We start from the raw sequence: 26,447 nt of genomic DNA, 5'->3' as shown, positions 1-26,447 counted from the left end.
GTTGTTGTGGGCCGGATGATTGTCAGCGGGGGCTGGTGTTGTAGGTGTTGTAGGAGAGATTTTCGGATATCAGAGGTAGTGCAGCTAACATCTGTCTGAGCAGCAGTGGCAGTTTGGCATTCAGAAACCCTCTGCCTGCTCCTGTGAGCCCTCTGCTATTTGATCCATGACATCGTTGTGAGTGGGGCTGAGATTGGACCTGACCACATTCACAGCCTCCCTGTTGAGCTTATGTCAACAGCGTTTTGTTCGGGAGTTAAGAGTTCACATTTGTTAGGGGGATGATAGTAATTATGTCCGTCGATAATTACAGAATTTCAAATGAGACTCGCTACAATCATTGGGAAAATTATAATGACAGCACATTAAGTGGATCTACAGTCTTGACCTGTCACATTTAAGTGACAGCGTTGGCAGCGTTCCTGGTCATATCTATGTTTTATGTCTGTACATGTTTCTTGATATCAGCGGAAGAACACAGGTACATTAAAAATGTTTTGACAGACGCTAGAGACAAATGATCGTGTGATGATTTAGCAGCAGACGACCATTTTAATAGTGCACTCCTCTCTAATTATGGTGTGATGTGGGTAATATTGAGCGAGCATGTAGACTCTTGCTGCCTGCTAATTCACAGCAAACAAACACAGCTGGGTGTTGGAAGGCAGTGCACTGCCAACTGAGACAGAGAGTGGTAGTTTCACTCTGTCTGCTCTCATGTCTGGATTCTTCAAGAAAACCCTCACATCACCCTGGGCAGTCCAGCACCAAGACTTCTCTCACTCATCTGCAGTGGTGTAGCAAAAAAAATAAAAAAAAAAAAAGATTGTGTTCCTTCTTGTGGATCCTCAGCGGGCCTCCTTTCCCTTTTAATACAAACACTGTCAAGCCTGTAAAAAGTCACTGAATCAGCCTGTGGACACATGCATCTCTAGTGGTTATTATGTTCATAATCAATGCTGAAATGTTTATAATAGATAGTCAGCACAATCTGAAATCTCAGCATATTTCAGCTCATGTCAGTCTATATCCTGGAACTACTGCGGGAAGCTTTCTCTGCAGAGCACAATTTATTTTCACAGTTGTTTAGGTCTTCATTATGCCATCTGCGTAAGACAAAGCTGCATAGCCCTCTGACTGTGCTCACTACTGTACACAGAGGAAAAACTAATCTTGAACTCTAAATTACAAAATACATTAAATCAGTTTTAGATAAGAGGGCACAATTAAGAGGGGGAAATGGTTCTTTCTTACCTCGTTTGTTTTGAAGAAAAATGGATGTAATATGGTGAATGCACAATGAAAACTGGTGGATTGCTGCCTCTGGGTTAGGATGTAAGTTGCTGCCCCAAACAAAAGACTTCAACTTTCTCAGGATCTTGTTCATGAATGATGGGAAAAGGGAGCTTGAGATGAACGGATTGTGCAGTGTCAGCAGCAATAAGAGTGTTGTACTGAGCTGTTGCAGTGAAGAAGGAACTGAGCTGGACAGTGATGCTCTCATTTGACCAGTTGGTCTAAGTTCCTACCCTCATCTGTCAGTTGTAAGCTCTGGGTAGTGACTGAAAGAATTAAATCATTGTGGATATGAGCAGCTGAAATAAGATTCCCCCTTAAGGTGGTTCAGCTCAGCCTTAGAGACAGGGTGAGGAGCTTGGGCAGTTGAAGGGAGCTCACAGTAGAAATGTCTCTCTTTATGTCAGAATGATCCAGCTGAAGTGGTTTGAGGTTTTCTTGATGTGCTCAACTGTGAATGGTGAACCCAGAACCTGCTGGAGGGGTTTCATATCTCATCTGGGAACACCTTGGGGGAACTGGAGAACGTTCTTGGGGAAGGTCATCTGAACTACCCTGCTTAGCTTGCTGTCACCACGACCTGACCCCGGATTAGCACAACAAAATGGATAGATGGATGAATAATTTCAAAACTTAACTAAACCAAGAAGAGCACTCAGAAAGCGCAGTACTCCGCCAAGACTGTTCATTCCCTGACCTTGCGCTGAGTCCTGGCGTGTGTTATGCATGTGTACGTCATGTACCGATACCAAATCGTGTGACCTAAATATGTAGCGGCCGCCGTTAATTGATGGGACTCGGAAACACCCCCACAATTTAATTAGTTGCTACTCGTATCATTTCCGATAAGTCGACAGTGGTCGATTTGTAGTAGGATCGCAATCATGTGATGGTCAGCAGGCAACTGACAAAGTGTTCGCTTGTTGTCATATTTACGGTGACGCCGTGCCAGCCGCTATGTCTTGCAATGGGAAATCCTTAGCAAATTCGTGGATTCAGATTATAAGCCGTGTCACGGCCAAAATCTAATGAGGTAGTTCTTGTGTCATGTCTGATCTTCCCTGAAAATTTCATCCAAATCCGTTGGTCCATTTTTGAGTAATGTTGCACATGGACAGACAGATTCACAGACAAACGTATGCCAACAAACGTATTGTCACATAACTCTGTCACGCTCCTTGGTGGAGAAAAATAAGTTGCGAAAAGTACATAAGTTCCATGATTTGGGCTTAAATGCCTAATGTTGCTTCCTAAGGACTTAAAACATCTACTTTGCTAAGGTTAGGGGAGCTTCATCAATACAATAATAATAATACAATAGTAAACATAAGGCCATGTTTAGGGAGCAATCATGGTTTTTCTTAAAATAAAGTTGTCTCGGTTGAAAATGGGATACAAACTGCAGCTTCTAGTGTTAGAGTCCAATGATCTGTTATAGAATGATGGCACCTGACTTCCCCCATCCCATTGTTGACATCATAATCACTATGGCAGTTAGAGGGATTTGTCAGTGCTGATGACAAAGAAGGCTGATGCTTTTCTTCTTCTTAGAAAGACAATCTTCTGAGGAAGGATTACCGTATTCCCTGATAAAAGTCACCTTCACTGAAATCATGTTTTATTCAGTAAAGTAGTTTCCAGCAAGTGCTTGGCCAGTCTGCTGTTATATAAAAGTGGCACAATGAAACTTACAAGCACATTACAGAGCAAATACATACAAAATGGAAGCCCCAGTATTAAAACTGTATAAAAAGTCAGATTAGATCTTGTCATCTTTCTCAAACTGATTGACTTTGATGCAGGAGTCATGCTAAAGGTTGAGTCAGCGATTCTGATCTGATTCCGTTTTTCGTCAGATTCAGTGAATATCTCCTCATGGTCCACTAACTCTCTGTTCTGTGTATGCACTGAAAAAAATATGTGTTTATACACAGCCGTGGTTTTGTAAATGGGAAACAAACAAAGTACCTTGGATCGATCCACACAGCACTATTCCAGTGGGGCAGGTAGGGGGGAGATGGGAAAAACCAGCCTTTAAATATTCACTCTGTCTAAGTTATTAAACCTTTCTATTGCTGCTAAAAATATATGTGCATCAGTAATGTTTATAAACACTTTACTAATACTGATTAGGATGGCTGAAATGGTCTAATATTGTTTAGGAACAAGAAATAGTCTGTCAAACCAACCCTTTTCCAGAACATCACATACTGCCATTATAACACAAGCTATCCTTTAGAGTCAGTGCGACTTGCATCAATAATTGACACAGAGAGGAGTTTTTTCAGTTTAAAAGAGCCTCATAAGGGGGTTAGAGAAGTAAGGGAGGCTTTAAGCCACAGGGCTTTCACACAGAAGACTGAAGTTTATGAAGTGCTTTATGTTTTTCACTTTGTTTCACTTTATTTTGAGGTCTCATTGTCACTCGCTGACTGGTTAAGTTCAGGCACCAACACTGGTGAAGGTTAGGAGAAGACCATCTTTTCACAACATTAACCACACGTTACAGGCAAACTTCTTGTGAAAAGAAGCTATAGTGCCAACGTTAGGCTTGGCTATGCACTCATGGCACCATAACATTCAGGGACTTTTATACAGCTGGTCTACTGAACTACCCCACATGTTGAAGAACGATGAAGTAGTCCTGACAGAACAGCACTATGTGATGAGTTGGAAGTGAGACCAGGCTTGTCAAATAATTTTATCAGCCAACTATGCCTCATTAATTGTAAAGATAATAATGTAACATTTCAGAATAACTGTGGATGAAAATGAACTTAATTCCAAAGTTTCTGAGGGCCTTGAGTAGCTATTTAGTTCCGCCACATCCATTACAACAACATCCCTCCTCATCTGCACTATGAGACTTCACTAACGTCATTTTTAACATGCTCTACTGCTGTTTGATTGTTTCAAAAGTCTGTGTTTTCCTGTCTCTAAGTGGAAGTTTGTTGCTATATGGGCATATCTCATAATTGGCTCGTCATATGAGTTGGAACCATTAGGAAGTAATGGCTCAGAGCCAGACGCCACTAAATACTGTGATCGTTGCAGACTCTCCCTGGTAAAACAAAAAGCCAGGGTGGATGTTCAGTGTGCGTGAGTGTGTGTACACTCTTCTTCTGACTTTCTTTAACCGTCATTTGAGCTACTGAGTTGGTTTTCTTCATCGTTTCTTGTCTCGTGTCTGTACAGCTGCTGAGCTTTGTTATATTCATCACTGTGGATTTTTGCAGCCGCCACACCTCCCTGCAAGATAGAAGCAGAGTGTTTGTGAATGAGAAGAAGGAATAGAGTGGAGGAGATGTTTTTTGAAGCCGTGCATCTCATTGTGCGTGTGCAGGGAAAGGAAGATGTGTGCCCACTGGAGAGTATTCGAGTCCTTCCTTGTTTTCACATCCAATCCACTCGGGACTATCTGTCACTCATTGTTTCACTCACTTCACCATTTGCACCTGTCCCCTCCCTCCCATCCCTTTGTCTCACATGCTGTTCTGCACTGTCTTTGTTTTTCTCTCCTTCTGGTAGCCTCTTTTATTTTTATTTTTTTTAGATTTGATTTCTATTTTCAGCTCTCACCTCTCTCTCTCTCTCTACTGGACTCTCACTCATCCTCTGTGTCTCCCTCCTTCCTGAAAATTTTACGATAGCATTGAATGATACATGAGTTTCCTTTGATAGCTTGTCCTCGCTTCTCAGCACTATAGACAGCTTCGCCTCCCCAGAAACTGTCATGCACGACTACAGTATTTGTTGTGGTGTGCTTATGTGCAATTATCTGCATGGAGAAGAGTCCATTGTTTTGTTGCTACGACTGTAAGTATCTGAAATAGTGTACGGAATTATTGGAGCTGGTTTAATGTATCTTCCCGGCTCATGAGCCACTTATCACAGCTGTTGTACATATTAAACACACAATAACAGATCATCTAATGTAGGCTCAGAACACGCTAACATGTTGTGGTGTGTTCAGAGGTGCTTTCACATCTGTGTGAGTTTATAAAGAGGCTGTTTATCTAGAAGTCAATGTGTAAACTAGTCATACTGTCCGATCTGTGTTTATTCATGTGTTGACCTTTCCAGTACAGGTTAGTGCTGATTATACAATAGATGAGCGGCTTTGTTTCCTTGTGTGTAATGGATATCATCAGCAGTGCTATTGTGGGCTTTATCATTTTTTCTCAGCAGTGCTATTGTTAACTCAGGCTTTGTAACAGGTCCAACAGTATCCAAAGCCACAATATGCAAGGTGCAGATTATAGTCGATGGCTGCGGGGCTCCGAAGCTCACTATATAGACTGTATAGCGCAATTTGCATTTCCATATGCTCCCGCTGTTTATGAGCATCGTATTGATCATGTAAGCATGAGTCAGTCTGATGTCAGTCAGACACTTGCACAAAACGGAGGCTGACTGCATTTTTCTACCTATTTAGTGCTTGTTTCCTGGCTTTGTGTTTACACAGACAGGTAATCGTTATTGTAAATACCGGGAATATGCTGATATTAGGCAAATATTCCTGCCTGCATCTGTATTACACCCACCCTTAACTGCTTCCAGGAGGTGAAATGCTCGATGGCAAAAAGCAGCTAAATGACAATGAGACAGAAATGATTGTTTTTTTCCCCCTAACATCATAATAACTTATAACGAACCACTTAAAGCCACTGACATCTAACCGTCATGCCAGGAATCTTGGTGTCATTTTTGATTTAGCATTAAAATTTGACAAACATATCAGCTCCGGGCTGAATGAGTGACTGCTGTCTTCAGCTGAACAACATTGTCAGACTGAAGTTCATCCTCCCTCTCACTGATAATAGGTCTGTTCCCACCACATTAATCTCTTGACGACTGGATTATTATTGGGACTGTAGTCAACCAAAGAAAATCTTGCTTCACTGAAATTGTACCTACTCTTCAACCAATCAGTTGGTCGGCGGGGATGAGTGTCTGCACGTTCGGTCTAGATCAACTAAATCAGCCACGCTGCACTAAGTGCACTCTCTCTGCCAGCTTTATTAGCCTGAATGAGTCATAAATAAAAATAGTATTTGTAGTATAATAAATTATTTTAGCGTGGTTATTTTGTACTAAAATGACAACAGCTGACTCAAAGCAGTGTGCACCTGCTTATATTAACATGATTCTAATAATAGAACACAATCAGCCAGTGATCCCAGCCAAAGAATTATTGACAGATAATGACAATTAGTCTAAACTGGGTATAACAGCCTGCATAGACTACCTAATACAAAGATAATTTTAACCTTATTTTATGTGTTTTTTAAAGCGTGGGTTGTTTGGATAAGAGTCAGCACCTCCCAGGAGGCCATGGTTCTAAACTGGAAACTGAATTGCTCTCTCTAGGTTAGAGGTCAGTTGCTGCCTCAAGCAAAGGAGTTCAAGTATCTCAGAATATTGTTCATGACTGATGGTAAAATGGAGTGTAAGATGGACAGATGGATTGGTGCAGCGTCAACACTAATGTAGACACTGGACTGGACTGGTAGTGAAGAGGGAGCTGAGGTGAAGGTGAAAATCTGGTGAATTCCACACCTCACCTATGTGGTCAGGAGCTCTGGCTGGTGACAAAAAGAATGAGATTGCGCATGTAAGCGGCTGTAATGGCTTTCCTCCATAGAGTGGAGGGAGTTTCCTCTGTAGGGTGTCTTGGCTCAGTGAGGAACTCGGACATCTGGAGGGAACTAGTAGAGTTCCAGCTGAGGTGGTTTGGGCATCAGATTAGGATGCCTCCTGGGTGGTTTATTCCTTTGGTGGTTTTCTGTGCAGGTCAAACTGAAAGGAGACCCTGGGGTTGACCCAGAACTCACTGGAAGAGAAACATGTCTCATCTGGCCTGGGAACACTTTGGGATCCCCCCAGAGAAACTCAGAAGTGTTGTTGGGGAGAAGAGACTCTCTGCCCTTACTCTGCCTTTAGGCCTCTTTGATGCCTAGAACAACTGCTTTTAGCTGTTCCACAATCACAGCCAGTTGTTAAGGGAGATTTGCCTTTGCGGTGGCAGCTCTAAAGCTTTAGAATAACTTTCCTCTTTCAATAAAATCCCCATCCTCCATTGACATTAAAGACATACATGTTTTCAGTGCCCTTTGGTTGCAATCGTAGTGATAGATTTGATTTATGCTACATAGTCTTAACTAACACAGATCGGACAGGTGACAAATACGTTTTTGCTGCCACTATAGGTACAGTTGTCATCTGCTGACTGTCTACAATTTTTGACAGTCCTAAAACTATGACCAGAACCTCAACCTGACTAGTGGTTTGAAAACACAAAACAAATGAACCTGACTGACCTTGTCTAAAGATTTTGGAGATTCAAAGTCAACCCAAAGCAGCCACACGGCAAAAGACAAGAAGAGCTTTCTCATGAATAAAAATGAATCGATGGCAAACAGGTCATGCTACAGATTGGTATTTGGCAAAAATTTAAGGTTGTCATAATTGTATATGATCCACCTTACCTGTGTGGTTTTAACAATATTAGCTTTGCCTTTTTCTAATATTATTCTGATGATAATAACCTGAAGATAATTGCAAGAATTTCTCAAACAAATCAATCATAATGTACAAGAGAATTCTTTTATTAAAGGCCTATTCCAGATCATTTGAAGTTCTTAGTAGCAGTTTTTTATTTCATGTCTTCCATTAATGATGGTTAGAGCAGCCTGCTTTCAGTCCAGAAGTTAAGCTAAAACCAAACCCTAAGTTCACACCATCTTGCATTTCCCCTTATCGGAAATTACATTTTGTACTTGAAACACACAGCACATAATGACAGGAACAATCAAGAAGAACGAAAGGCACATAGAGAAAAATCTTAAGAAATTATATTTAGAGATAAGCAGGCCAGAACCCAAACTGAGGCCAAAACTTAAATGCCCAAAGCCTGACTGAGGCCAGACGTGTTGGCACTGGGGTTGGTGTGGGGCGGCAGATCTTTACTAGGGTAAAGCTTTTTCTGGCTCCTAACGAGAGCAAAGTGGAACTAGGGGTGTTGCCAAGTCTGTGTAAAACAATAATTGAACCTGAAACATCCAGTCTGGAGATCCATGCTCAGCCTTCAGCCAGCTAACCCCAACCCTAACCCTACCACAGGAAATTGCCTGAGCTACGCTAGCAGCTCAGAGTGTTTTCCTCCCGCTGGTTTTCCGGGACGAAGAATCCTCGCCTATCCTCCTTGTGTATCAGAGCATCACTTTCAGCGTTGCATGCGTGGTATTTGGGGGACAGGGCGGCTTTAGACTGATCCCCTCCCTGTTCCACTTGTAGCAAAGTGTCAATAGAGATTACCTGCAGTGAGACACATGTGAAACACCTTTAACGGTAATGAGGTTTTCCAGAAGAATGCGCACAGCAGACCTTACTTTCCGAAGCCTTTAAATTGCCATTATTTCCATGGTTACTGCAGGTCATGCACTAGCTATTTGAAATCAGGCTCTTGCAGGACTTTCTAGAGGTTTCTCTCCAGTACCCTGCGGATTACCTTAAAGAGGCAATTGCCATGTAAATTTCAGGGTGGTGCGAGTGATAATTATAGTCAGAAATGGCTCTTCACTGCAGATTTGATTTGACTTTGATTAGTGTAATCAGGAGACCATGAGGTAAAGGACTGATGGCACAGTGTTCCTGAGATAATGGGAGAGGCATTTACACTTGAAATTAGTATGGCAAAAACACAGCTTCAAAGGACAAATTTAAGCTAACCTTTTGTTTCCGTGCTTTCTCTGTCATCCCCTCCCTCCGCTTGGCTCAAGGGGAAGAGGAATAAGCCAGGAGTGGAAACAGCAGACACTCCAGACTCGGCACGTGGGCGAGGGGAGAAGAAAGCCATCAAGTAAGTGCCTGGTAACTGGTTGGGGTAGAATAATCTGGTGATGATGAACTCCATTTGGTTCGGCTTTGAGTTCCTCAATGTACACCACACAAACAAGGCAGAAAATGAGCCCTGTTGTTTTATCTTGAAGAGCACAATCTCTACAAGAGCATGTTCGGGGAGACAATAAATGAAAGGTTAGTGATATAATCAGAATAGATTAAATCTGCATTATTTTACCTGTGAAGCTTTTGGCTGGACGAGTCTGCTCCTGCACTTATCTTATGGCTTGGAAGATAGGTCCCCTTTAAGTGCCACGCCTCTGCATCGCTTAAGATGGTGCAGGGTTGAGTAAAAAGACGGAGGCCTGACCACTCATTTTGAAATGCTTGGAGCGTGCATGTTGGGGAGGATTTTGTTCTAACATTTCTTACAGGGCTCAAACTAAGATTAAGGCATTTTCTGTTCTCTATAAAACAAGGCCATAGGTCAGTACCAGAAAATGTCAGATTTATTATGCTAAGCATACCACTTTTTTCCACAAAATACCTCGATTAACCTGCTCCTCACTGTTTTTCTTCTATAGCCTGGTTTTGCCTCAGCTTTTTCTCAGTGTGCGTGTTTTTATTTTCTGTATGGACACTTAAAAATGGGCTACTGTATGTGAATGTACTCAGACTTGGGTTCTTCAATCTCTTAATTTCTGCATTTTCTTTCTCACTGCCTCCAGCAGCATTGGTGTGCTCTGTTGGTCATTTCGGCTTTAAACTCCTTCTCTCTGTGCGTTGCCTTTCTTTCCTGCTCTGTCCCTGTGCTACAGCTATGACCACTGCTGTGTGACTTGTATGACATCAGTGATTCTGCTCACCTTTTCCTCCTCTACTTTGACTGTCTGCGATTTATCTCTCTGCCTTGTGTCTCGTGCGTTCATGCTTTCTCACTGCTCACGGCGAGGATGGGGGCCCAGACTTCTTGATGTTTACTCAAATGTCTGTCATTAGTGGTGCTGTGCTCAATGAACAGAATGTAATCACGTGCTGTATGTATTCATCAGATTATGATTCTTTTCTTGCTATCTATCTTCTTTTCTATCTCCCTGTCTTTGCTACAGTATATTGCTTTATGAAACGCTGTTGTGAATGCCTTCTTTTCCTACCAGGCTGCCCCTTTTTCTTTTCTTTTTAAGTGGGTAGACTTCAGGTAGACAAATAGACATTAATCTGAGCCTGTTTTATTTCAACCTCCCATTTGATGCAGCTGTAAGAACAACCCTCTTCCTCAAAGCGAGGATGACATCATCTCCAAAAGGAGGAGCTGCTGTTGCGAATGGTTGGTTGGTGCCGAGGCTGTCCATAGTTGTGTTGCTCTGACCTGTCTCTCTCTTTGGCCGCAGTGATCTAGACAGAGACTTTTGGAATAACAATGACAGCAGCACAGTGCAGCAGAGGTGGAGCTCCTATCCGCCCAAGGAGTTCGTACTAAACATTTCTCCCTATGCCCCATATGGAGATCCTCGCCTCACGCTCAAGTGAGTCTTGGTCCAAGGCTGGTAAGAGACTTCCCCCCTGAGCAGGGCTGTATCGAGGCAGGGGCAGTGCCGCTCTCCCCTTTTCCTTTTTGATCTGTCTTTTCCCTTCCTTCTTTTCTCTGCCTCCCCTCTTCCCTCCTCACACCCTCCAGTTTTTGTAGCTGTGTATTCACCACCGTTAGCCACTACTCGTCAAATTGAACCATTGAATGCGGACATTATAATGCCTCACAGCTTATTAAATCCACATAGTTTCATAATCTTGATTATGTTTCTGTTCCTCGGGACAAAATTTCCTCATGAGTAACTGTGGATATTTAGCCCGGGGCCTTTTTTAAAAACACATTCCATAAAAGTCAGAGTATTGCAATATGCACAAACTTCCCATTTATAGACCTTTTTTGTTGCATAATGTAATTTCCATCATCAATAGTAGCAACAACAATAACATCCCATCCAGTGTTAGCACACTGGAGGGCACAAATGGTTACTAATGATTACTCATAATCTGCTTGGGAAATGTGAGTGTAGGAAATGCCATACATGCACATTACAGCATCTCGTGACAGTCATTTGACTATTACTGCCGCGACAAAGCAGCACAGCCCTGTAATCCCCCCAGGCTAATTTCTGCTGCTTCTGCTCACATCTTGTCACCTTTAAATGAACACAGAGGCGCACGTTCAGCTGCCCCCTTACTCCCTACAGCCCTGCCGCCCCTCACTAACTCCTGATCTCTAACCTCTCACCTCTCTCCCATGGAGTGTCACCATGGAGACGGACAACCCTCGTAGTTTTCCTCTCCAAAAGAGACGTGCCGTACTCTAACCCACCTTCTTGGTAATCTGTGTATCTCCCTGTCTTTGGCTTGTGTGAACTGAAATTTGCTGGTTGTCGTTGTTGCTGCTGTTGTCGTTGTGGAGGGTTGACCGTTACACCAGTGTGTTCACTTGCAGTTCACATCCATCTGCGGCTTCTCTCCGATCCCCATCAGTATAATATCTAATGTGTTTTGCACTAACATTGAATCACTTGAACTGCATCTGTTGTCTAAATTTTTTTGGAGACAAGGTAACAGTGTTTTTTCCTGTTGCAATGAAAGCATTTTCTTCACCCACTAGGCACTTGAATACAATAAAGCACTAGCGAGGTCAAACCTATCTCCCTCCAGGCACTGGAGGGCTCTAAGCCTAGACATCCTGCTACCAGGCACATGTCTGATAAACTGCTAAATAACTGGTCATCTTTACTGGACCAAGCCGTTGAAGATGGTGCGGTAAATTGCCTGGAGAAAGGAGGCAGCAGTGTGTGTATGAACTCAGTGGATATATGGATTACTGTCTGAAAACTCTGCTTTAAGATGATGGCTGCTGATCTTGGAACGTAAACCTTAGACTCATGTGAGGGGTTCATTTTTCAAAAAGCCCTCAAGGTTGACATTTACTGTTTGTGAAGATCTTTTTCAGCAGTTCTTGCCTTCAGAAAATAGACAAACTATTTACAGCAGTAATGGTAAAATGATCTGTTTTCTCATTAGTGTGTAAGCTAGTGAAACCTAAAATAAGGAAGGCACAGGACAACCTCCTGACTCCAACCAATAATCCAACAGGCAGCTGGGGAATCATTTCCTGTTTGAGATTCTCTTGAGATCAGCAGCTTTCAATCTCTGTAATGACAGTGGGCCTCATTTATCAAACAGGTTAGCTACCTTACCTATCCGTCTCATGTTTAAGGATTTATTAGATTTAAGGTTAAAATACTACATTTGTTGTCCCCTTTATGTTGGCAGCAGTCAACTGCTGTGACAATCATAGAAAGCCCATTTTTCAAATTCATGCAGCCAAGTTTATATTTACTGTATATTACTCTCTATATTTTATCTCTCTGATAGCATCGATGAAAAAACATCAAATCTTATGTGGCTGTATGTCTTTTGAAATCACTTTCACTTTCAGTGAGCTCAGTCAGAAACAGGATTGATTTCTAAATGCTCCTTGGTCCAGTGAATATCCTTGATGATTCATAATCCCATCTATTTATGTGCTCCTACTTTTAATAAAGAGTAAGGACATTCACCTTGTGCTCGGCTCAATAAATGAGGCTCGTGTCTCCTGTGTTGACCGTTGCTCCAGCAGTGTCATCCATGCTGTTGCTGTGATTGATGACTTATCCACATGCGATGTCAGGTCAATTGGTCAGAGTTAAATGTGAAAGGTGACCTTCAAAGGGGACACGATGCAACTTTAGCGCCCCCAATCCCATGTGTGCACACCAGACTACGACGTCTACGGTGCCTCATATTTTGTGTCTCCAGGAGCAGAACTTGCATATTAATGAAATGTAGTCATGTCACCAGAGGGCACTAATGTTCTTTATTTTTGATCATCACCGCTTTCAGACTAGACGTGACATTTTAAACCTGTTTTGAGGGGAAATCTGAGTTGACAACTGCTCTTAACGTGAACACTGTTTAGTTTCTGTACCTTGTGCCTGTTTTGGAGGCCAATGTGAGAAAAAAGCCCTCATATTACTTTGTAGTGTGATGCAAGTATTTCACTGCTTCCAAATCACTGTTAGTGACTCTAAGTGGTGATCAAAAGACAAGCAGATATTTAAAAAGTGAAATATTACATATTAAGATGCAATAATAGAGTATAATCAGTGTTTTACAGGAACACGTGCACCTTAATTGTAAAAATTGAATATCACTTTGGATGGCTTCCCAAATAAGTCAATTATTTGCTTATGAGGGATTCAAGTACAAGCCGTCCTCCCGTTGTTCTAAGCTGCTGCAATGAATTACCTTGTATAGTAGCACAGCTCAACCCCCAAATGCCTAAATGAATGAGAAAATAAGAACTAAATGACCACACTGTTGCCGCTAGCGATTGTAGTATTAGTCCTCCAGGCCCAAAGGAGTGACTTGTTGCTGGTTTTCCACCCTTCACAGGCTGCCTATAAATTCCTCACCTCCTCTTCCTCCTCCTCCCTGCTCTACTCTCCCCCATCCCTCTCTTTCTCCACACTGGACTCCAGACCTTTTTTTTTTTTTTCCATCTGCCTGCCTCTCACTTGGCCTGGAAAACCTGACCTGCCCCTTCCCACACTCTACTGATCTGTCTCGCCTCCTTAGCCATGTGGTTGCTCAATCTATTTTCCTGTGTGTGTGTTTGTGTGTTCGTGTGTGTCTTTCTCACACTCTTTGGTCTCTTTCTCTTCTGCCTGTCGTTATCCTCCTTCTATACCCTCTGTCTGCCGTGGGATCTCCGCACCCTGTCCCCCCTCTTTAGTGGGGCAGTGTCAGGGGGTCAGAAGGGGGCAGCAACTGGGCATGGGGATGCTGGGGGGGGCCCTTATCGCAGTGACAGCGTGAAGAGCATGGTGACAGAGGGAGTGAAGGCCGGGAGGTGGCAGACCGTCCAGGGCCACATGCAGTCTGGAGGACTGAGACCCAGCAAGTGAGTTCAGAACCGGGCCGGGAAAAAAAGTGAATATTTCAGTCTCTGTGCAGCAAAATCCACACCTCACATCTATGCAAATGTTACATGCTTTTACCCGAGCAGCAGCTATGACGAGATGAGCGAATCCATTCTGAGGGGCAACAGGGAGAGCCAGGTCGAGTTCAGCGGGGAGGAGAGTGCAGCTTAGGTGACAAGGTGAACGCGTGGGCACAGATCGAGGTGTGAGCGCTGGGGAAATGCAAACTCGCGTCAGGAGAAGACAGCAATAGTTGCTCGAGCCGTATCACACCGATTCGAACCTTCAGCTGACACAGGCGGCCCAGCTGCACAGTACAGCTTCCTGTATGACTCTGCAGGAGAATATGATTTATTTACTGCGGGAACCGCACTGCCTGCAAGTCTAGCTTCAAAAACCCAGCACAGAAATAGTCTCGTTTTCACACTACCAGAAATAATGCGTCACATGCTGTCATCCCACCTTTTAAATTTAGATTTCAGCTGAAATGTGAACGACATATTGGTTACTGGCTGCATGTGTCCCACAGCCGTGACGTGTGACATCATCGAGCGTCCTTATTCAGTGTGTTGCAAATGAGGCAGTCAATTTATCTCTTCTTTGTGATTTTGGCACTTTCTTTTGGCACTTCATGGCTGTGACTTCTTCCTCCACAACACATTTACGCTCATCACTACCTCGCTCCTCGTTCCCTCCTTCTCTCCTCTTCTCATCTTTCTTTTTGCCCCTGTCTATAATTGGATTCTATTTTCAGGCTGCTATAAGTGTCTGTGTCTCTTGTGTTTGTGTCTCGCACCCCATTTTCTGTCTCTCCTCCATCGTCACCCTCTGCTCTTATCACTCCCATCACTCTCTCCATCTTTCTGTCTCTGTGTAAAGCCACTCCGCTTATTCTCCTTTTTTTTCCAGTTTTACCCAAGGTTGTGGAAAAAAAACCCTCCCACTGCCCTTTTCATCCTTTTATTTGTGACTGTTAAATATGTTGGATATCACACTGAAAGCCTTATGCAAAATTGTGTTAGCTGAAGTAATGCAAAGTGGAGTAAACTGCACCTAACTGATGTGAATAGCTCTCGCTGACCTAATTCTGGTAGTGTGAGTTACACAGCGATCAGAGAGAGAGGAGGATATATTTAGTTAGTATAAGAAAATGTAAAAAACGATCTTGATAGGTACTGTAGAGTCTACAAAATACAGGAGTGATGTAAGCAAGCGATGACGTGTAACACACCTTTACGTTGTGGCATTTTAAGAGATGCAATGAGCCAATTAAACAGCATTTATGAAGGGGAGGAGTGGAAAATGAGAGGCTGACAGAGGGAGGGAGCCATACTGTAGAACTTGGTTGGCTGTTGGGATGTCTCTAGAGATGCAGCACGTATTTAAAAGACGAAAAAGACTTAGAGAGAAAGGAGGAGAGACTATCAGAGATGGAAAAAGTTGACTGACGAGTCGAGGAAATGGGGATCTCTCACCAGAGCAAAAAACCCTCAGCAGCGAGGCCCGGAAGCTGCAAAGCTACGACCCACACACCTCGACGCGGTCACGTGGCCCAGAAGCGCTCCACGCCCCTGCGGACGGTGCACATCCGACCACTGCGAAACACACCCTCATGCAAACAGCACGCTCAAACCGCGCAGACACGCAAGGCGCACACACATCTGTCGCACAAGACTGGCTCCCAGTCTACACACTGCTGCCCGACGCAGCCCCATGAGCAGCACACAGCACACAGCGATCAACACTCAGGCTGCACCTTCTACTGCTATTTCTGCTACTGCTGTTACTGCTGCTGCCTCACGTTGCTCTCTTTCTCTCTCCTCCTCCTCCTGTCTCCACCTCCCAACACTCCTCCCTCTGCCTCTTCCTCCACTTTGTCCTCAAATACCACCCTTCCTTCTCCTTCCTCCTCCTCCTCCTCTTCCTCCATCCCACAATCATCAACTTTCTGTTTGGATGAACTTTCCTGTAACTATCCTCAACCTGACGTCAACCTGACTTCTGCTGTGCCTCCTTACTGCCCTGTGCCACCTTGTCTCATCTCTGATGATTCTTTACCTTTCCTCTTCATATCTTCTTCTGACCTCACCACCTCTGACCAACTCAAATCCTCTTGCCACGGTTCTTCTTCTACATCCTCTTCTACCTCTGGCTCCTCTAACCCTCCTCATCATCCTATCCTCTGCCGGCCGTGGCCCTCTTCACGCTCTCTTTCCTCCCTGCTCCTCTGCCCTCCCAGCTTTGGGGATCCAGTCTTATCCTATGCCTCCACATTGGAGCATATTCCGTCTGGGCCGGCCCGGCCTCGGACGCTGCTGCGCCAGCAGAGTCTACAGCAGCCTCTCATCCACCCGTCAGGCCCCGGTCTCTGCCATCCCCCCACCACATCCCAGAGCTTGGGACAATTACACACAGCACCCGGACAGCCTGGGGGAGGCGGGGGTGCTGGGAGAGGAGAGGGAGGTGGCAGCAGTGGTGAGGGTGGGGGTTCAGGTGCACGAGGCGGTCCCCGGGGTGCACGGGGCAGCCCGGCAGGAGCAGGTGCCTCTCGCTATAGGGGAGGTGGAGCAGGAGGGCGCTCGCGTGCCAATCCTGGCAGCTGGGATTACATGATGGACCAGATCCGGAATCGTGGCCTTGACGTCAAATCCTTCCTGTGAGTCTCTCCAACCCTTCATTCATGACTTTATGGAGTCTTTTGTAGTGTCACCTGCTGAAGCCTCTTTGTGTCTGACAGTATGTGCTATGCAGAGTTATTTTATGCATTTCTTTAAGGTATGTCTTTACTTAAATGTCTAAAGCTTAATGTCATAAAATAGGTTTTAATGTATATCTATGTTTAAGTCTAATCTGCTTTTGCCTTTATCTGTGTGAAATACGGTTCTGTGCCTCTTCCTTCAGGTGGTTCCTTTCAGTTTGCATCTGATATCCAGGGAAGGATATTACTTCTGTCTGTCAAAATATTCCCTGTGTTTGTGCACATCCGTGTACAAGTGTGTTCACATCTGAATGAGTTTAGGTATTGCTTTCACTTTAACTTCCAGTAAATCCTACTGTTGCAAAGGAGATATTCTGTATACAGTTACAAAGGCAATTTAGTGCATGCTACAGCTGAGCATGCTAATGTAGGATGATGAAGCTTAATGCAGATCAGGAGGCGAGAAACTGGCTTATATGAGAAAATCTATTAAAAATGTTAATAAGGGTAGAGTTATGAATGTAAATAAGCAGTTGTCTTTCAGCTCTAAGCCCTGTGGTTGTGTAGGAGATAAATAACTGTCTTTCTTTATCAAGACATCATACCACTTGCATGATATTATCAGTTATGTATTATGTTTATTCTTAGATGTATAGTTGTTTAATGTGCTTTATGATCCTTTCACATCCCAACTGAAACTGAGCAATAATAGTTTCCAACATTTCAACATGTCACTGATGAGCTGTAATGAATTACAGTCTGTTAAAAACCACCATTTCTATTTTTAGACTGAATGTCACATGCATGAAAAATAGCAAGGAGGTGCGACATATTGGGGGCTATTTCTATCCCTTTCTGTGATAGAATTGTTAAATGTTTACGCTGCATGCTCTGCTAAACACTAACATCTGTTTGGATGACATTCAGCCTGGCTGCTGCAATTGTCTTGACAGAATAGCGCTACTGGTGCTAGTTTATAATATTCATGAGATGTTGTCACAAAAAGTCACAATATATTTTATATTCCCAAGCAATTAAATGATGTTATTTCGGAGCCATCCTTTGGAATGACTGTTAAATATCCTGTTAAAGAGACACACCGATAGGCCTGATCCACGTTTCACGAGTGTTTCCAACAAAAATAGCACCTCTCTTTTCTGTGCCACTGTAATTTCTCTGCGGATAGTAAATCCTTATCTGCTGGCTATGCTGCAGGCTGGCTGACATGTGTGTGAACATGTGTACATCACACAGCCCACATGTCACTGTGCATCAGTATAAGAACAAAGGTTAAGCAGCTGTGTGTTGATTTGTGTTAACCCTGAAGCATTGATCTTATGTCACCAGCACCATTACTTCTACAACATATTGTTACTTCATGCTCTACAGAAGAGGGGAGGGTGGATTAGGGAGAAGGGATGAGCAAGGACACTGCCAAGGTACAACATGTGTCTAATGTGCACTGAATCACTTTTACAGTAGCTCTTCACCCTCCCTTTTTCTTTCTTTTTTTTCTGTTTATAATGTACATTTAAGCTTCTCTGGGTGTTCGAATACGACACAGCTGAACTCACGCCACCGGCTAACTGAGCATTAGCGATGTAGCACATGCAAGCACCAAGGTCACTGAGAATATCACCCATAATAGTCAGCTGTAGCACTCATCATTGTAAATGTGAAATTGAGGTCATTGTTGTTGTATTTCCTTTTCTGCAACTGCAACACCTCACATGATTGATGACAGACTGGCCCAGTAATAGACGTGACCCATTGTTAAAGCCAGTTTATTTCAATCTTGGCCACATTCCCTATGTGCATGAATCATTGCTCAATGAATGTGTTGATGTCATTGACACAGATATCTAGCCTTTGGAGCCGTTTGACTAAATGGACCTCTTGGGAAATTGGTCTTCATGCTTTTTGGCTTAAGATCAATATTTTAACCCCATGTCATTATTGCCTCTTCCCCCTCTTTCCTCTACTTCTTTAATGTCCAGTGCATTGAGTAAAGTGCTTTTACAATGTTGTTGGGCGTAAATGTCCATGCTTAAGAAGTGACGAGAGAGGAGGGATCCACTAACCATTAAACTTACACTATCAATATAAGCACCATACCATAATGTATAGACCACTGACTTTCAACCACAGACATGCCAGGGGGCACTTTTGCAGTTGATATGTTGGAAGATCATAAAATGTGTCAATTGATCTGAAAAGACAGATAGCACACTTCACATATTGAGCGAGCTGTAACACTAGAACACCACATGTTGCAGCTGAGAGTGTGAAAAACAAAGAGCAAAGCAAATAGAGATGCTCAAAAATTATATATTAAGACCCCCTCTGGTGACAATTAAGGTTGTTAACATGTCCATATGGTGTTATTTCATATGTTACAAGACACATCATGAGCAAAATAAACAGGGTTTCTGCCTTGAAACCGAAATTTAGTGATGACCATCTCCAAAACATGGATTCAGACTTCCAAGGTATCATATGAACAGACTTAAGGACCCACTGAAGGCAAGTGGTGGTAATCTAAGCATTTTATGGCAGGAATGGATTATTCTCATGGAAAAAAACTCATAAATATGTAATTCTGATTCACAAAGATGACTTTTTAGGGCTTTAATCAATGACTGGAAGGACTTAAAATTAAACTAGAGGATGAAAAAACAGTAACAGGTCAAAATGGATTAAAGTAATTGATAGCTTTAGCCAACAGTTATGTCAGTGTCGGGTTCATTGTTCAAAGATTGTTCATTTGTTCCTTATAGAAAGTAATTAGTATCATTACCTTTGCGTTATTCAGCATGGTCACCTGAGATGCAGTGTCATCTTATTGCCAGTTAATAACATGATGTTAAACCTTACATATGCCCACATGTCAGCACAAATCCATATTCTAATAAGGAGGACTCCACAGGATTTTTCTTTTATGCTCAAAGCTGACAGCAAAAATGATGAAAACCTGCCCAAAGAGCACTTCACAGAAAAATGATGTGGCAGGAGGAAGGCTCAATTGCACGTCTGAAAAAAGCAAGGTGGCACTGTCAGTAGGCTGTATGCTCCAAACTGAATGCAACTGTAATTGATTAGTATCTGTACTGTGATTATTGAATTTAAAAGGATTACATTACTGCAGTATGGATGCACAGGCGAGGAGTGACTGAATGAAATAGTTAACCAGACGTAAGTAGTATGTAATCAAAATAGAATATGGATAACACGACTTAAAAAGTGAACACAGTCATGACAAGTGGTGTCAGTGACTTTTGTTAATCTGAAACTGGGTTTGAAGACATAAAAGTGTGGAAACAACCAATACAGACGTATAGCAGGCAGATTATTAAACAAGCTTTATGGTGCTGCAAGAAAAGCTTTCATCGGTATGTGGAAAAAGATGAAATTGTGAAGTTTAGGGTGATATCTTTCCACAGCTTGGCAGCACCGTATTTCATATTAGCAGAGATACTGTAATACAGTCAGGGGCTTACGCTATAGAACCGTGGGTGTGCATGACAGGAAGGAGGGAAGGAGGCAGCAGCGATGAGGAGGCAGCGAATTAAGTGTAGGGAATAAGGATGAAGGGGAAAACGGGGGATTTGGAGAGCAACTGTGGCAGAATAGTGGAGATGAAATGAGAAGAGTGCAACACGGAGAGTGAGAGAGCAGTGACCCAGAAAGCGGTGACACACACCACGCACCTCAAGATACTGTATCGCTCAAATAGAAACAATTAGTCCAGATCTTCCTAATGAGGCTTAATTAAATCTTAACTCTGGAGAAAGACGCCTAGCATGTTCAATGGGAAAGGTGAGTCTGGAGGGAAAGCACAACGCAGGTTAAGTAACTAGATAAATTACTGCGTGTGTTGTCGCTGTGTAGATACCTGAGACACGTGTGCAAGCTGCTGAATATCACGCCTATTAACAATCATTAACTAATCACCAGCAGTTCCTGGAATTATTTGTTGCCCGTACGATGTGAATACAGCTTGTACCTGTTGTCGGCACCACTTCATTAGATTCATTAGATCGTTATAAATTTGGCCTTTCGGTTTGAGATGTCTTATAATAATAATATCCTTCCCTGGACAAAGTGCTCACTGCTGGGGTGTTATGTGATGCTGCAGATATTTCCCTTTTATGACCGTTTTCTCTGCTACCGCTTCTTCTGTTTACTCTCATATGGTCTCTTATTGTTCCGCCGCCTCTCACTGTCTTCACTGTCACCTATAATGACCTCTCCTTCTCCTCTCTCTCCCTGCGCCACACCTCCTTTATGCTCGATTTCCCTATCCTTTGCATCTGTTCTCTTTTCTCGCCTCTCCTTCTCTATCTGTTTCTATCTATTGTATTTTTTTTTTTTTTTTTTTTTATGGGGGAGCCAGCGAAGGGAAGCTGGTGGTCCTGGCTTTGACCATTGGTGTGGCAGAGCAAGATGACTTTGCCAATATCCCTGACCTGCAGGAAACAGCGCAGGCAGCACCACCAGCCAATCAGGAGCCCCCTCCTGAGAAGAGGTACCAGATAATGTGTGGGAGAGTTTGTTGTGTGTGTGTATGTGTGTGTGTGCGTGAGAGAGGATGGGATGCAAGTGGAGGGGTGATATTGAGGAAAAATAAGAGATGATTTTCAGAGTTTAGGTAGAGTAGTTTTGTTTGGCAGTGTTTTCGGTGAGTCACTGCACTTAAGTGTTTTGTGCCACAAACCTGCTTCTGAAATAACATCAGAGCTCAACGCTCGGTTACAGAAATAAAAATGACTGAAATGAAACCAAATGTAGTGAAAAAAAGCCTCTAATGCTGAGACGAGTAAAGAGATAAAACAATTTGGGTGTTAGCTGAAAAGCAGTAATGAGCTCATAAATCACAGTAGTGAGACGCTCACTGGTACTACAGTCCTTTTTTCTGCTTTTAATGCTAAAATTTCAGCCAATCAAATAAAACAGCGTTTTCTCACGCTAGTGGTCTTTTTTTTCCTGACCATGATAATTATCTCCCCTATCGCAATGACATTCTCGTCCACCATTTTCATCTCTATTTGTTTGTCTTTTCACTCCTGCCTTTCAGAGACCTCCCATTGGTAATTGTCGTATTTCCTTTGTATTTTCATGCTTTTATTATCCCGGTCCTTTCTGCTCCTGTGTTCTTTTTTCCCCTCCTGCTCATTAGCTTCCTTCAATCACCCTCTGCTGCTCTGAGAGTCTCATCTCTGTAGCTCCACCGAGGGCCCAGAGAGCTTCCTCATTATTCCTCAACATGTTAGTCACTTACATAAACATGCTGCTAAAAATAAACCCTTTTTCTTGCCAGCCAACTTATACACTAGAAGACAAAATATTTCCACTCATCTATACGGAAACGGCGGCTTTGCTTGCATCTCCTGCAATATTTGGGTTTGCATTCTGTTTAGGAATTAATTTTAATGAAACAGTCTGAGGCTAACAAATGGCCACAGTGGGTTTGTCAAGTGAGACACAAGCCTCAAACCATTTTCGGCCATGGATGGTGGTTTTGATTATTTGCACCACCACAGAGTCAGAGTGAAACCCCGCGTTTGGTCGAGCTCTCGGCAGATGCGACACACTCAATTTCCCCTGCAGTCCAATTAGACAGTTTTAACCTCACTTTGATTCTGTGACAAATGGGAGACAATTTGGAGATACATAATATGACACACACCTTAAAACAAAATGGCAGAGGAGGGCGAACAAATTCTGATGTACTCGTCACACCAATTATTCCTCATTCACAAGTGTTTCATCAATTTGACACATGATTTAAAACTAGGGCTCTATTACGATACAGATGGTAACTGTTTTCTTATCTCGACTTCACAGCTGCACTATGAAGCTGCACATGAAGCTCAAATTGTCCTCCCTGAACTAATAAGCACCTTTATTTATCATAAAAAGTTTGACACTATGTCGACATCTAGTTTGCCTTCTTATTTTTATCTCTTGCCCTGCAGCATTCTGTGACCATTTCGTAAAGTCAACACAGCACTGCGTGGGAGCACGAACCGAAAGGCAATCTTTGAGAAACAATGTCTCTTTTAAGAACATCGAAACCATCTCCATTGCTCCAAATTGGTGTGAAACCCATTGAGCCACAGAGGAGGAAATTTTCTGTGCAATTTGCTGTGTACATCCACATCTGGCCTTTCCAGGTTTTTGTGTTTCACCTGGAAACCTCCTTAAATGGGTTGTAAAATCCACTAATAGACTTAACAGCGAGCAGGGACCGCAGGTTGCTCCGTCCCACATGTGGCCAGCAGGATCCACCTCGATTAACAGTGACGGAGTGCATTATGGTATTTTCTGGATTAACCTGAGGTTCATTTAATTTCTTTCACTCAAAACAGAATGACTGCCAGCTTATAGCCTTTGAACAATAGAGAACTAGTAAGAGAAAAAAAAAGATTTGACTCTAAAGAAAGCTGTGAGTGCCTTGACCCTTTAGTGAGCTCCTGTCTGTAACTCCCCTGAGGTGTAAACTAATTCCACTTGATCCACTCATTGTTTTGTTTGTTTAATGTAAAATTGCAATTTCAAATGTTTAATAAATGAGTTAGCCACACCTTAATTGCCTGCTATATTTAGAACCTCAAATAAACATTTTAAGCCGACAGTCCATTAGAAATGCAAGGTATAAGCTTGCTGGGAGTATATCATTCCCTGTGGTGTTAGTGCTGACTTCACAGATGTCTAACCATGATTTAATCAATCACACTGCTGGCATATTGCTCAGTCTAAACGGGGCTCTCGAGCCGGAGACAAAGCCGTGCTATCATTCGCCTCTCGCCCTCCGTGCCCCGTGTACGGCCATATCATCACAGCCTGGGCATTCAGACATTTGCTTGTGCTCATCACTCATCTCCACCTGCATCACTCATGTTACGCCCCATGAATTTATTAAACTAAGCTGATCGTGTGAACAACATGTCACTGACAAACTATTGCAGCCAAACATGAAGCGTCTGAAGTTTGTGTGAATAGTTTATGCGACTCTCAAACGTTAACACCATCAGTGGAAACATCAAAGTGAATTCTCTCTGCTCCAGATGAATAGCAAAGAGCTGCTGTCTGCACAAACGATATGTGTTGCCCTACATTAGTGAAACAGCCAGTGGTTGAGAGTAACTAGTATATTTATTCAAGGACTGTATGTAAATATAGTGGTCAAGCTTCTTTGTACATAGATGTGCTTAAAAATCTATATATTATTAAAGGTTGCACTATTATTTTAGACATATCATCAAGTACAAAAAAACCTACATCTGTTTGGGGCTCCTTGTCACATCTCAGATGTCTATGAGTCATGAGGACTTCCCTTCTAAATTTCTCACGGTTTAACTGAGTATTTGAGGTCTAAGGAGATAAAGTGAGTCAAATACTTAAAGAGAAAAGCAAAGATTAGAGAAAAGTACAACAATTTGAAACAAATTTATTCATAACTTTGTGATTTTCTTCTCCTGTGTTCCATTAATTATCCCAGAAGCCTTCAGATTTATTTTGTGACTCTTATCATCGTACCTACCTTATTGTATGTGAAATACAGTAAGTTCAAATTAGCTCTACCTCGGCCAGCTACAATAGCAAAATTCTGCTTGTCCGTCATGAAGAAAAAAATAAAATTATAATGTTAAATAATATATCATGAACAACAACCATTTTTAATACTTAAGGATATTAGGTCATGATACTTTTAATACTGTATTATACTATTAAGATTTTGGATAAAGGGCTTTTTACTTTAAATTATGTATTTTTACATTGTTCTATTCCTACTTTTAATTAAATAAATATAAACTCATATATAAGATGCTACCATAAGGTTAAAGGTTGGTTCATGAACTATTATTTTGAAATATTGAGTTTGGATTTGACCATTTAGAGCTTTTGAAGCCAGATGTGATGAGCAAGGGAAAGATCTGACTGAGAACTATGCATGCCTATAGAAAGGCAATTGGTTAAGCAGTGCCCTACACCTGCTTTAGGGTGTCTTTTTTACTATAAATGTGACCATAATTTACAAAATCAGCATCTTGCTATATTCAAAGAGAAATTAAGGTAGTGATTGAAACCATAAACTCCTTAGAAAAAAGTTAATTGAGGTAGCAAAACAAGTTAAAAGTAAGATGATTTTCTCAAACGATCTCACTCCTTTTTGCAAACAGAGCAGTCGCCCCTGCTGGCTGTTAGACATAATGCAGCTTTAAGTGATTTCCACAATGGCTGTATTTTTCAGGCTACTTCCATCTTTTAAATACAGTCTATGGAAGTAAAAAAAAAAAAACTTCCACCACTGGGAGCCGCACTACCTCTGACCTTGCACTACAATTATCCAAAGAATCTCAATGCAAAATGAATGTAAAGTACTTGAGGCACAAACAACAGAGCAGCTTTTCATTAACCCTTCAGCTGTGTGTTAACGCTTCATTGTTCCTCGGCTGTAGTTCAAAGCAATCCAAACACATGGTCATCCCCACTGGCCATGAGAAGGTGTTATTGTGCGTGATATTCATTACGCTCCTTCGCTGACCTTGTGTGTGCATTTGCTGGATGAAAGCGTTCTGTGTGGCCATTCGTTTATGAAGTGTGGCAGGAGCAGACCGACAGTTTAAACTGCACCAGAGTTGGTGGTAGGGATTTAGACTTTCAAACCAAGGTTACATATTTTCAGAGGAGAGAGAGAGAGGGAGGGAAGGTTGAGAGGAACGGGGCCGGATTCTAAAAATTGTGTGCTGCTTCGATGCCGGGGCCCCACACACCGAGGTGTTTACCTCCCAAGCATAGGTTGTGGTTCTTAGAAGGCTTAATTAGGATGTGAGAGTGGCTTGTTAATGCCTCATTGGTCCTCACTCATACTATTCAGTTGCGATTCAGTGAACATATATTGTAGGTTCTCCTGCAGTGTTGCTATAAAGAGAAGCCACAATCCCCAAGAGCTTTGAATCTAGATCTCTCGCTGAGCAGCAAGCGAGCGACCCAATGAGGACAGAGGTTCAGGACAGAGGAGGCGGGACATATCCTTGTGCCACATTAACATTCAATCCACTTGCCTGTGGTCCTTCAATTATTCATCCATGCATGTTACATCATTTTGTGTAAGCCAGTGGAGTTATTTCTTGTTTCAGACTACATCTCACAGTTATTAATAGATATGGATGTATATTTCCATGCCTCAAAGATATGATGCACTTAGCGAGATTCCTCTGTGAGTGTCTGTTAATTGCCAAGCGGCCTATATAATGTTACTTCATAATTTATGAGCTTATTACATTGCTTAAGTTGACATGAAAAACTAATATATATACAGTGGATGGAGTTATGACCCTTTACCCAAATCAATATAAATGCGTGTTTATTTACCGTCACGACTGCGTGCTTGTCCTCTAACTGCATTAGTCGGAGTAGGAGGAGTTAAGTCTTTATGCAACGGAGGAGGTTGTGTGTTGGCTAATGTAGTGTTAGGTCATTTTGAGGTCGCACCCATACACAATTTAACATTTAGAAGTGGTCATTTCAGCTTTTGGTTTCTTGGATAACAGGGAAAGAAATATGCTTTTATTATTCTTCAAGATGATACAATCTGTATGTGT

The 26,447-nt window shown here is 42.5% G+C and overlaps 1 protein-coding gene across 3 annotated transcripts in view; it reads left to right on the top strand.

The window, feature by feature from the left end:
• The window catches only part of syt7a (synaptotagmin VIIa), an 88,916-nt gene that overhangs the window by 45,254 nt on the left and 17,215 nt on the right, over positions 1–26,447 (top strand). Inside the window, exons 3-7 of one of the 3 annotated variants that reach the window (XM_035940703.2) lie at positions 9,078–9,157; positions 10,530–10,664; positions 13,955–14,122; positions 16,381–16,797; positions 21,233–21,364. In XM_035940703.2, the coding sequence (XP_035796596.1) occupies positions 9,078–9,157; positions 10,530–10,664; positions 13,955–14,122; positions 16,381–16,797; positions 21,233–21,364 (932 nt within the window). Of the gene's footprint in view, positions 1–9,077; positions 9,158–10,529; positions 10,665–13,954; positions 14,123–14,417; positions 16,798–21,232; positions 21,365–26,447 lie in introns of those variants that run through there. The other 2 variants (XM_035940701.2, XM_035940702.2) reach the window with 2 other exon arrangements.

The sequence above is a fragment of the Amphiprion ocellaris genome, chromosome 3 (genome assembly GCF_022539595.1).
Source record: "Amphiprion ocellaris isolate individual 3 ecotype Okinawa chromosome 3, ASM2253959v1, whole genome shotgun sequence".
In the NCBI taxonomy this organism is placed as follows: Eukaryota; Metazoa; Chordata; class Actinopteri; family Pomacentridae; genus Amphiprion; species Amphiprion ocellaris.
This window is presented reverse-complemented; position numbering and strand designations above follow the sequence as displayed.